This window comes from Bos indicus x Bos taurus, chromosome 17 (genome assembly GCF_003369695.1).
Source record: "Bos indicus x Bos taurus breed Angus x Brahman F1 hybrid chromosome 17, Bos_hybrid_MaternalHap_v2.0, whole genome shotgun sequence".
Classification (NCBI taxonomy): Eukaryota; Metazoa; Chordata; class Mammalia; order Artiodactyla; family Bovidae; genus Bos; species Bos indicus x Bos taurus.
This window is the reverse complement of record NC_040092.1, coordinates 17,700,032-17,710,680: the sequence shown is the minus strand read 5'-3', so window position 1 is coordinate 17,710,680 and position 10,649 is coordinate 17,700,032. Positions and strand designations below refer to the sequence as shown.

At 54.1% G+C, this 10,649-nt stretch overlaps 1 protein-coding gene across 1 annotated transcript; it reads right to left on the bottom strand.

Moving 5' to 3' along the window:
• Positions 1 to 808: 808 nt before the first annotated feature.
• PHETA1 (PH domain containing endocytic trafficking adaptor 1) lies at positions 809 to 8,656 on the bottom strand. The gene is made up of 4 exons (XM_027566781.1): positions 7,974 to 8,656; positions 6,588 to 6,669; positions 5,362 to 5,506; positions 809 to 3,459 (listed from the first exon to the last, which is right to left on the bottom strand). Exon 4 carries the CDS (start codon positions 3,441 to 3,443, stop codon positions 2,709 to 2,711), a length of 735 nt encoding a protein of 244 aa, XP_027422582.1. The 5' UTR covers positions 3,444 to 3,459; positions 5,362 to 5,506; positions 6,588 to 6,669; positions 7,974 to 8,656; the 3' UTR covers positions 809 to 2,708.
• Between the last annotated feature and the right edge of the window lie 1,993 nt (positions 8,657 to 10,649).

The window sequence follows — 10,649 nt, the reverse complement described above, 5'->3', positions numbered from 1 at the left end:
GAACTTGCTCTGCAGACTGAGAACTGCAGGTTACTCATCCTAAGCCACATTTTCCTCGATGCACGTGATTTTTCCAGACTGTCAAGAGGCATGTGACCCAGCTCTGAATCCATGTTAAAAGGACCTAAGGGCTAGTCTATCATGCTGGATGACCTTGGGCCAGCCCCTTCAGTCTGTGAATCCCCCATCAGCCCAGCAACCATACAGATAACAGATACAGAAACACAGCATAAACAGGGCTGCCATCCGCCCTTTGTTCACAGCAGACATCACTAGTCAGTCACAGGCTATTTCCCTCTGAATTAGCACTGGTGCCAGAATCCTCCTCCCTCTGGGCCCTGATCAATGAGGAGAGACAGGGGTGGCTCTCCCCTTTGGGGTCCCTCCCAGGTGTCAGGCCTTCAGCCCACAGTTGACCTTCTTTCTAAACCTCACCTTCCTCCCTGCGTTCTTCTGCCTTCCCCTCTGAAAAGGAACTTGGGGAGTCCATTGCCTCATGTTCCTCTCAAAGAGTCTTGTCTTCTTCCACAGGCTTCCGGAGGTTTACATCCCTTCTCTGATACTTTTGAGCTGTGTGAACCTGGCTGATTTCTTAACCTCTCTGAGCCAGTTTCCTCACCTGTAAAAGGGGGCCAGTATCTGCCATAAAAGGTGGTAAGAATGTTCCTGACAGAGCATCAGCCAGGGAGCACTCAGCACACACTCATCACTTCTCTTGTAAGGGCTTGCTCCTGGCTCTGCCAGGCCAGTCAATCCAGGGTTTAGATGGGGCAAAAAAAAAAAAAAAAGAAAATGATATCACCAGCCATTACTTGATAAGTTTTTTATTTATTTCATTTTAGCCTCTATTTCCCTCTCCCAGGATGCTTGATCTCTCTCCCCTGCCCAACTCTGGAGACAGCCTGACCCTGTGTTGGGCTTTGGCGGGGAGGGGGGAGACTGTACCTTTAGAGCTTGTAAACCTACACCAGGACTGGGGCCAACGCCTCACCACACCAGCTGGGTCTGGCCAGGACATGGGCACCTAACAGTTCCTAACACCCCCTGAGATCCCAGAGCCTATAGACTAGAGCTGCCAACCCTGCCCACCACTCAGGACTTGGGGAAGGGGGCATGGAAAGCGTACCAAGACCCCCAGAGGCACCTACAGGTGAGCAGGGCTCACCAGGGAGAAGGCAAAGAGCCAGGTGAGATTCTTGAGGTTCCTCTGTCCTCAGCCAAGGCTCCTTGCCCACCCCCCGCCCCAGGGCAGTGCCACCTACTCCCCACCGCCACTGGCCAAGCCCAGAACCAGGGCACCCTATCCCTTCACCAGCCAACAAGAAACAAAAACAGTGAAAATACCAAACTCTGTTGCTAGGAGAAAAAAAGACACCCTGAAGTATTAAAAAGTAAATTAAAACTGAAACCCCAGTCAGCTGAGCCAGCAGTGAGCTGGTGATTGCAGACAGACAGCACCCATTCTTTCCCAAGCCCCAAGGCCTCCAAAGGCAGCAGAAAGGGGCAAAGGGCCCAGTCAGTGTCACCAAGAGGGAGCCTCTGGGGAAATAAAGATTAGGGCAGAGGTGTCCTCAGGGGGGTCCCGATTTTGAGGCACTGAGGACTGTAAATATGACCCAGCTTGAGGGCCAGGGGTGTCCCAGCCCCCAGAGACTCCCTGGATGAAGAATGGCCACTGTGGTGAGTGAGTAACAGTAAAACCAGAAGTTGGGCGCGGGGCAAAGCAAGACCTGGTCTCCCTCAGAATGCTGCTGGGCGAGAGTGGGGCTGAGTTGGTGAGCACGGAAATAGGCTGTGATGGTGGGAGAGGGTTCTGGAAGCCAGACATGGTTTGGCAGCTGCGGCTTTGCCCCTATCAGATTGGCATCTGCACCCTTTCTGGGCTGTGAGTCAGCTCATGGCCCCTCCTCGCCAGAGGCACCTGCTGGGAAGTCAGCTCAGGCCATGGCTGCCTGGTCCGGGACTGGACAAGGTCAGGCGGGCTCCTGCGAGGCGCCGCCCCAGGCCAGGGGTGGGAGAGCTGGCTCCGGGAGAAGACAGAGGATGCGGTTAAGGAGTGTTGGGAAAGGGTGAGAGCTGCCACAGGCACACAGACATGGCCCAAGGCCAGAGGGTCTACTGCCCCAGGGCATCACCCCAAGGCCTGGCTGAGGCCCCAGGAATAGTCCTGCCTGGGCCTCACTCCAGGCCAGAAGCCTGGTGCGGGTCATACATGAAAACCCACACTGGTGCTGCCTTTCTGCACCTGCTGCTTATGGAGGCAGGAAGGTGGCTGGCAGTCAGGCAGCTCCAGCGGGCCTTGGAGGAAAAGGAGGTCAGGCCCAGGTGTGGTGTAGCACAGGCCTGGCCTCCTGACCACGTGGGGCCCAGTCTGGACCAGTGCTGACTGCTCATGTGCCTTCCAGCCCATAGCGCCTCGCAGGTCCCAGTCGCCCCTGCCAAGGCCTGTTGCCAGCAACAAACCTCTGCTCGGTGATTCAGGACAGGCCACCAAGGCACCTGCTGGGCTGGGTTTGGGGCTACAGCTCCCACAAAACCAGCTCTCTGGCTGCTTGAGGATCATCTAGGGCCTGGATCCTCCTGAGAATCGGGCACGGTGGCCTCCTCAAGGCTAGGCTCTCTCTGAATTACAGAGGTCCCAAAACATCCCTCAGAACCCAGCATCTTCTTAGCGCCTTGAGTTCCCGAACGCAGACCCGGCAGGGACCTCAGGGCTGACCCTGATGGCGATTTCCCTCACGACCGGGTCCCCCAGCTTCTGAGGGCTGGGCCTGGCTGCTGAGCCACTGGCTCCTCAGCGCCCTGACCTCCTGGCCGTACCACTCGTGCAGCTGGGCGAAGGAGGCGGAATCGAGAGGCCCGTTGGGCGCTGAGGCCCGCCGGCGGGGCGGCAGCGGCGGGGGCTCGGGGCCGGGCCGGGAGCTGGGGTTGGCCCTGACAGAGGCGGAGGCGGCGGGGGTCTCGGCGTTCCAGACGGCACAGCCATTCTCCTTGGACGGGAGCGATGGGAGCGCGCGGGGCCGGTGGGCCGGGGGTGGGCCGCCGCCCGCGCGCACGGCCGCCAGCTGCTGCTCCAGCTCACGCACCACCACCCGCAGGTAGTCGAAGCTGGCCCGCGACAGTGCCTTCACCCAGCCCTCCATGGCGGCCTGGCTCTCGGCCACCAGCACGTAGGTGCGGGCCCGCGACCCGGCGAAGCGCACGGCGAAGGCGAACTCCTCGGCGGCCTCCACCAGCTCCACGGCGCAGCCCTCCAGGATGATGACGCCCACGGGCTCGCGGCTGGCCGCGTCCTCGAAGTAGAAGAGCATGTTGCCGCGCAGCACGAACCAGCGGCGGTGGTAGGCCGCGTGCCGGCCGCCCTTCTTGTACAGGAAGCCCGCGTTGTCGGCTGGGGTGTTGCAGGTGGCGTAGAAGGCCAGGCTGCGCTCGTTCAGCTTCATGGCGTGCGCTCGGGACCTGTTGTCCCCCAACCGGGGCAGCGGTTATTCATGCGGCCGCCGCCTCGGGTGACCTCACACAACGCTGGCTGCCACAGCACTCATCACCACCCCCACCCCCCGCCACCCCCATTTCACAGATGAGGAAACTGAGGCTCAAAGAGCAGACGCAGCCTGCCCGGGCTCACACAGCTCTTCAGGAGCAGAAAGTGGACTCGAACCCGGGTCTGGCTGGCCCCAGAAGTCAGGCAGGTTAACTCTCCCGCCATCCTACCTCCCCCAAATGATGGTGAGGATTCTTAGGACATTGCCAAGCGTTTTATATATATGAACTCATTTAATCTCGAAACAAACTTTAGGTGTCCGGACTAGCCTTACCCGTTTGCCAGGTGGGGAAACAAAGTACAGAGAAGTTAGTCCACTGGTCCAAGGCCACAAAGCAAGTTGGGCCGAGAGCTGAAATCCACACCCAGGCCTCAGTTTCAGGCACTGCTAATTCTATCACCCCTGGGTACCAGGCCAGCTGACCTTTTGTGGTCGGATTCCATCTCTGCTGATGTCAGCTTTGATTTGCTCTTCCATGAAAAGGGATGTGAACAGAATCTATTTCAGAGGACAGTAGGGACTTCATTCATCAAACATTTATTAAGCACCTAGTGTGTGCCAGGCACTGTTCTAGGCATTAGGTATAGAGCAGTAAACAAGACAGAGAGGGTCGCTGCCCTCCTGGTGCTGATATGCTGGTGGCAGGTGAAGGGAGTACACAATTAACAAACAGGTAAGGTGCATCTGTCAGATGGGCTTAAGTGGTGTGGAAAATATAAGACAGGGAGGGGAGATCAGAAGTATTAAGGACAAGAGGTGTGTTTGATTCTAAAAGAAAAGCTGTACTGAGAAGGTGACATTTGAGCAGAGACCTGAAGGAGGTGAGGGACTGAGCCCCTGGGACATGCCAGGCAGAGGGAATAGCAAGTGCAAAGGCCCTGAGGTAGGAAGTTGCTAGTGTGCTTGAGGTTGTTGGTGAGGCTGGAGCAGAGTGAGGAAGGGGAGAGGCAGGGGATGCAGTCAGAGTGGCATAAAAGATTGTTACAAAATTCAGACAAAGGGCCCAGGACTTGGTTCACTCTTAAAAGTCAGAGAGGACGGAGGGAGAGCACTGTGCATCCATTTGCAGCAGAGGAATCTAACTCTCTGCACTTGGCCACAGTGATTTTACTACTCCCCTCCAAGGAGTATATGATGGCCAGGAAGGACTTAGGTGGCATATGAGTCTCCAGTGTGGCTACGCCCTCCCCTGGGGTTTTCCATGGCCACGCTACAAATGCATCTTGAGCTCCTGCTTTAAAACCTCACTCTACATAGGACAGTGGCCACATTGTTCAAGAAGCAAAGTATATAAAGTCGCTGGAGTGCAGTAGGTGCTCAGTTAATGTTCGTTCCCCAGTGGGCAGTGCCTTACTCAGGACCTGGAGGAATGAGGCTTTCCTGGAAAGGAGGCTCTCTCTCCTCCGGTTCAGCTGGAGCAGCCGGTTACAGTGGGGCCCAGACAGGCGACCTGACCCAGGGCAGAAGAGGCAGTTGCTCCATCCCCAATCCACCTCATCTCACCAGCCTACACAGTCAAGAAGGGCTTCCTGGAAGAGGCAACATGAGCCATGATCTTGTGCTTATTATCAGCCTGTCCTGACCTAGTAAGTTGATCTGACCAAGGCCACAGCCCCTGAATACTCAAGGTATTTAATCTCTGCTCTGCCTCCCTGAGCTATGTGACTTCAGACTTAGGCCTCCCCTCTCTTGAGCTTCAGTTTCTTTCTCTGCAAAGTGGGAGGGATTCCTACCAACTCCCCAGCAAGGCCCATGTGGACCCCAGCCCCATTTCACACAGGAACCACCCACCGTACTCACCCCATTTCCCTCCTACCTCTCAGGCCACAGCTCACTTCCCTGCTCTCTGCCCAGTTCTGGTTTTGACTTGCTCTTCTTTGGGTTCAAATGTCAGCTCTGGAGTGTCCAAGCTATGTGATCCTGGGCAAGCTTTAAGCCTCTCTGGGCCTCTGTTTCTGCATCTGTAAAATGGAATAATAGCACCTAAGTCAGGGTTGTTGAGACGATGACACAATGACTATGTAGAAGCGCTGAGCACAGTGCCAGGCACAGTCCGTGCTAAGCTCTGGTAGCTGATGATGTTCTTCTCAGCCTCCCCAAATGCTCCCCTCGGGGCTGTCTTGGTGAAAGGCTATTGGATTCCCCCCACCTCCACATCTTGTCACTCTCATCAGGTCACCTTGATCCCCCCTCCAATCTCTTCCAAATCAGGGGCCTAATCTCTGCTCACTGCCATCTCCCATTCTAGCTCCCCGGCACCCCCACCATCGTGGCTTGCCTGGACAGCTACAGTAGCCTCTTCACTGGCCTCCCTGCCTCCACCGATGCCTGTTCCTTATTGGTGTTCTTTAGGGTAAGATCTGGAGAAGGCAATGGCACCCCACTCCAGTACTCTTGCCTGGAAAATCCCATGGACGGAGGAGCCTGGTGGGCTGCAGTCCATGGGGTTGCGAAGAGTCGGACATGACTGAGCGACTTCACTTTCACTTTTCACTTTCCTGCATTGGAGAAGGAAATGGCAACCCACTCCAGTGTTCTTGCCTGGAGAATCCCAGGGATGGGGGAGCGTGGTGGGCTGCCGTCTATGGGGTCGCACAGAGTCGGACACACTGAAGTGACTTAGCAGTAGCAGCAGCAGGATAAGATCTTAACTTCTTTCTAGGCCCCGCCCCTGGCCCTATGGAGGGATCCTATAAACTAAGCCCAATCACACCCCTCCCCTACTCTAAACCCACCCATGGCTCCCTCCCTGTCTCATAAAATCCATTCTTCCCCAGGTCTTCCAGGTTCCCTTTTCCTCTCTCTTTCCCCCTCGCTCCAGCCACCTTGGCCTCCTTGCTGTTCCACAAACACACCAGGCATATTCCCATCTCACGGCTTTTGCCCTGGCTGTTCCCTCTACCTGGAACGCCTTTCCCTTATCTTCAGATGGCCAAGTTTCAGCTAGAGCATCACCTCCTCAAGGAGGAGAAGGTATCTGTACACAAAAGAACCACCAGCCCCCTCCCCACATCACTCTCCCACACCCCAGCCTGAAATTACCTGGGTCATTTTTGCCTGCTCGAGGAGGGCAAAGATTCTTTGTTGGAATTCCAGTGCCTGGCACGTAGTGGTGCTCAAAGACCTATAGAATGAGTCAAGCGATTATCTACTTAAACCTCTCAACGGTCCCAGGAGGAGTCTTTTCCTCATCCCACATTCATAGATGTGGAAGCTGAGGCACAGAGGGCTTAAATAACTTGCCCAAAGGTATAATTCTGTGCCTAGAATGGCATGCTCTGGGCAGTCAGCCCAAGGAGGTAGAGTCTCACCACCCATTAAGGCCAAATGAAGAGCAGTTTCCCTCAAACTTAGCAGCTGCCCCCTTCCCCTCCAACCCTGAGCCCAAAGTCATCAGCCAACACAGGACCCCTCTCTGCCCATGGCCCTGCCTCCTCCAGCCTAGCCAGGAAGGAGGTGAAGGAAAACAGCAGGGGCACAGGCTCCAGCCTCTGGGAGGGCCTGGTCCCCAGTTTATCTCCTCACACTCCAAGAAGTTTAGAGTCCGCTGCGGGCACTGCTGCTGATTCAACAGTCCCGGACAATGCAAGAAGCTGGAGGGGACCGTCCCAGACCCTCTCTGGTCCCCACGCCTCCTCCAGTCCAGGCTTCGTGGGCTTTGAGAACACAGCCTTGTGTATAAAATGAGTACATTAATAGCCATCCCTCTCAGAATTGAAAATATTAATTTTGAAGAGACAGCTTGCAAAATGCTGAGCAGGTAGTGAGCACACAGTCAGAAACTATCCCAAGGGCAAATAATTAGCTCCTGGTCTCCAGGGACACAGATGGCCCAGAACCCATCTGGGGAAACTGAGGCATGGCATTTTTATTTTTTATTTTTTGCCACTCATTTCAAGGAAAGAAGTCAGGTCCTGGGGTTGGATCCAACTGCCCCAAGTGTCACCTAGCAGTGGACATGCTGGAGAGGGTGTGGCAGGCACGGGCAGAAAAACATGTGTTGAAGAACTCCTGTCCAGTGCTGCCCTGGGCAGGGGCCTCAAGGATGCCAGGACTACCATCCCAGGCCATTGCTCCTACTTGCCCTCTCTCCTTTTATGTGTGGTGTGTTCCTTAAAAGACAGCCTGAGCCCTGGATGAGGTGGTCGGTGGCAGAATGTGGGAGCCAAGTGGAGCTCTCTAGTCCGCAGAGTTGCCTCAGCGGCAGAGATCTTTTATGGGGCTGGAGAGTCACCGGCCAAGTACGCCCAAGCAGCTGGAGTCCCTGACGGGAAAATTACCGCTGGCTTGGAATCACAAAAGGACAGATCCCCAGCAGAGGTCTCTCCAGACTGCCTGGGGGACCCCGAGGCCCACGGCGGTCCGAGCCCTGTCCCGCGTTCCATGCAGATCCGCCCCAAGTTTCCCCCCGCGCCAGGCCGGCCTTACCTCTCGGCACGGCCTAGGGCGATGGCAGCAGCGGCGGGACCGGAGGCGCGGAGCCAGGGGGTGGCCGGGCCATGGCCCGGGACCCGCTCGGTTGTGGCGGCGGCCGCGGCAGTGCTTTGTCCCCCGGGCTGCCGAGCCGGCGCAGCCGCGGGAGAGCGCGGACCCGACAGAAGGAGGCGGAGGCAACCGGACCGTCCGAGACCCAAAGACGCTCCTCTTAACCCTTCCCAACCTTCCCGTGCCGGATCCGCCCCAGCTTTCGTCCCTCGTTCCAGGATTGGACATCCTGGATCCGGCACACACCCCCGGATTCGCCACGCCCTGTGGGCCCGCCCCCGGAACCACTCTTAAAGGAACAGCAACTGGTTTAGGAATTCCAGTGTACTATTCCGGGTAGAAGGTTAGAACCCGGAGACTCAACGCGCTTCCAGGGCTTAGGTACAGGGGGCGGCGGACTGCTCTGGAAAAGGCCTCTATTTGCTAAATAAAGCTCTAGGCTTGAGTGTTCAAACTCCTCCTTGGCTAGCAAATTTAACGCTCAGCTACATTTGGAAAATAACCCTGCAGAAAACGTGTGATTTAATTTATTGAAAAAAAAGTTGAATAGGACATTTCAGGCGTCAGGACAGTCAATATAGGACTATTCAGCAATACATGAACCGTGAACTTCCTGATATTCAAGCTGGTTTTAGAAAAGGCAGAGGAACCAGAGATCAAATTGCCAACATCCACTGGATCATGGAAAAAGCAAGAGAGTTCCAGAAAAACATCTATTTCTGCTTTATTGACTATGCCAAAGCCTTTGACTGTGTGGATCACAATAAACTGTGGAAAATTCTGAAAGAGATGGGAATCCCAGACCACCTGACCTGCCTCTTGAGAAATCTGTATGCAGGTCAGGAAGCAACAGTTAGAACTGGACATGGAACAACACACTGGTTCCAAATAGGAAAAGGAGTACGTCAAGGTTGTATATTGTCACCCTGCTTATTTAACTTCTATGCAGAGTACATCATGAGAAATGCTGGACTGGAAGAAACACAAGCTGGAATCAAGATTGCTGGGAGAAATATCAATAACCTGAGATATGCAGATGACACCACCCTTATGGCAGAAAGTGAAGAGGAACTAAAAAGCCTCTTGATGAAAGAGGAGAGTGAAAAAGTTGGCTTAAAGCTCAACATTCAGAAAATGAAGATCATGGCATCTGGTCCCATCACTTCATGGGAAATAGATGGGGAAACAGTGTCAGACTTTATTTTTGGGGGCTCCAAAATCACTGCAGATGGTAACTGCAGCCATGAAATTAAAAGACGCTTACTCCTTGGAAGGAAAGTTATGACCAACCTAGATAGCATATTGAAAAGCAGAGAAAAAAAAAAAAAGAAAGAAAGAAAAGCAGAGACATTACTTTGCCAACAAAGGTCCATCTAGTCAAGGCTATGGTTTTTCCTGTGGTCATGTATGGGTGTGAGAGTTGGACTGTGAAGAAGGCTGAGCGCCGAAGAACTGATGCTTTTAAACTGTGGTGTTGGAGAAGACCCTTGAGAGTCCCTTGGACTACAGGGAGATCCAACCAGTCCATTCTGAAGGAGATCAGCCCTGGGATTTCTTTGGAAGGAATGATGCTGAAGCTGAAACTCCAGTACTTTGGCCACCTCATGCGAAGAGTTGACTCATTGGAAAAGACTCTGATGCTGGGAGGGATTGGGGGCAGGAGGAGAAGGGGATGACAGAGGATGAGATGGCTGGATGGCATCACTGACTCGATGGACATGAGTCTGAGTGACCTCCGGGAGTTGGTGATGGACAGGGAGGCCTGGCGTGCTGCGATTCATGGGGTCGAAAGGAGTCGGACACAACTGAGCGACTGACTGAACTGAACTGAACTATATAGACAGGATGAGTGACACCCTTATCCCTGGCCCCAGGTGAAGAAGAAAAGTTCTGGAGTTAGGCAGCCTTGGGTTCAAGTCCTCATAAGTCACGTTTAATCACTGTGAGGCCTTAGAGAAATCCATACATTTCTCTAGCCTTCTGCTTCCTCATCCGTCCAGTAAAGACAGTCATATAAAGTGCAAAACGAATAGGAATTGCTGTTCTTTTTGTTCCATCCAAAGTAACACAGTTCCACTTCCCTAGAGCTCTCTGTACTTCCTGCCCTTGCTACCTCCTCCCCACTATATGGGCTTCAATCACTGTCCAGTCCTAGCCTGAGAGCAGAAGAGAAACAGGATAGACCAGGATGAGCTATTCACTCTGCAGCCTCTCACTAAGCACCTGTGTGTGCCCAGGCACTGTGCCAGGTGCTGTTCCAAGTCAATCAACAAACAAGATCTAGAAGTAATTCTCTCTAGGAAGACTATAAGCCATGGTAGTGGTCTGGAAAGACTGTGAGTGCAACTTAAACAAGGTTGTCAGGGAAAGCTTCTCTGAAGGTGTTCCAGGCAGAGGGAAGAGCAGGTGCAAAGGCCCTGGAGGTAGGACCATCTGAGAATATTTGTAGAACATCACTCCCACTCTCACTTCCTTCAGGTCTCTTTGGATCGTGAAAATGATTTTGCTTTTACTCTAAGAGGAATGGAGGAGAGCCATGGGAGGGTTTTGAGCAGAGGAAGGACATGATCTTTCTCTTAGGTTCAACACAATTCCTAGCTGCTTTGGGGAGAATGGGTT

What these genes read in the sequence shown, in the direction of transcription:
- PHETA1 (XM_027566781.1), bottom strand. Translation starts at nt 3,443, where the DNA reads ATGAAGCTGAACGAGCGCAGCCTGGCCTTCTACGCCACCTGCAACACC.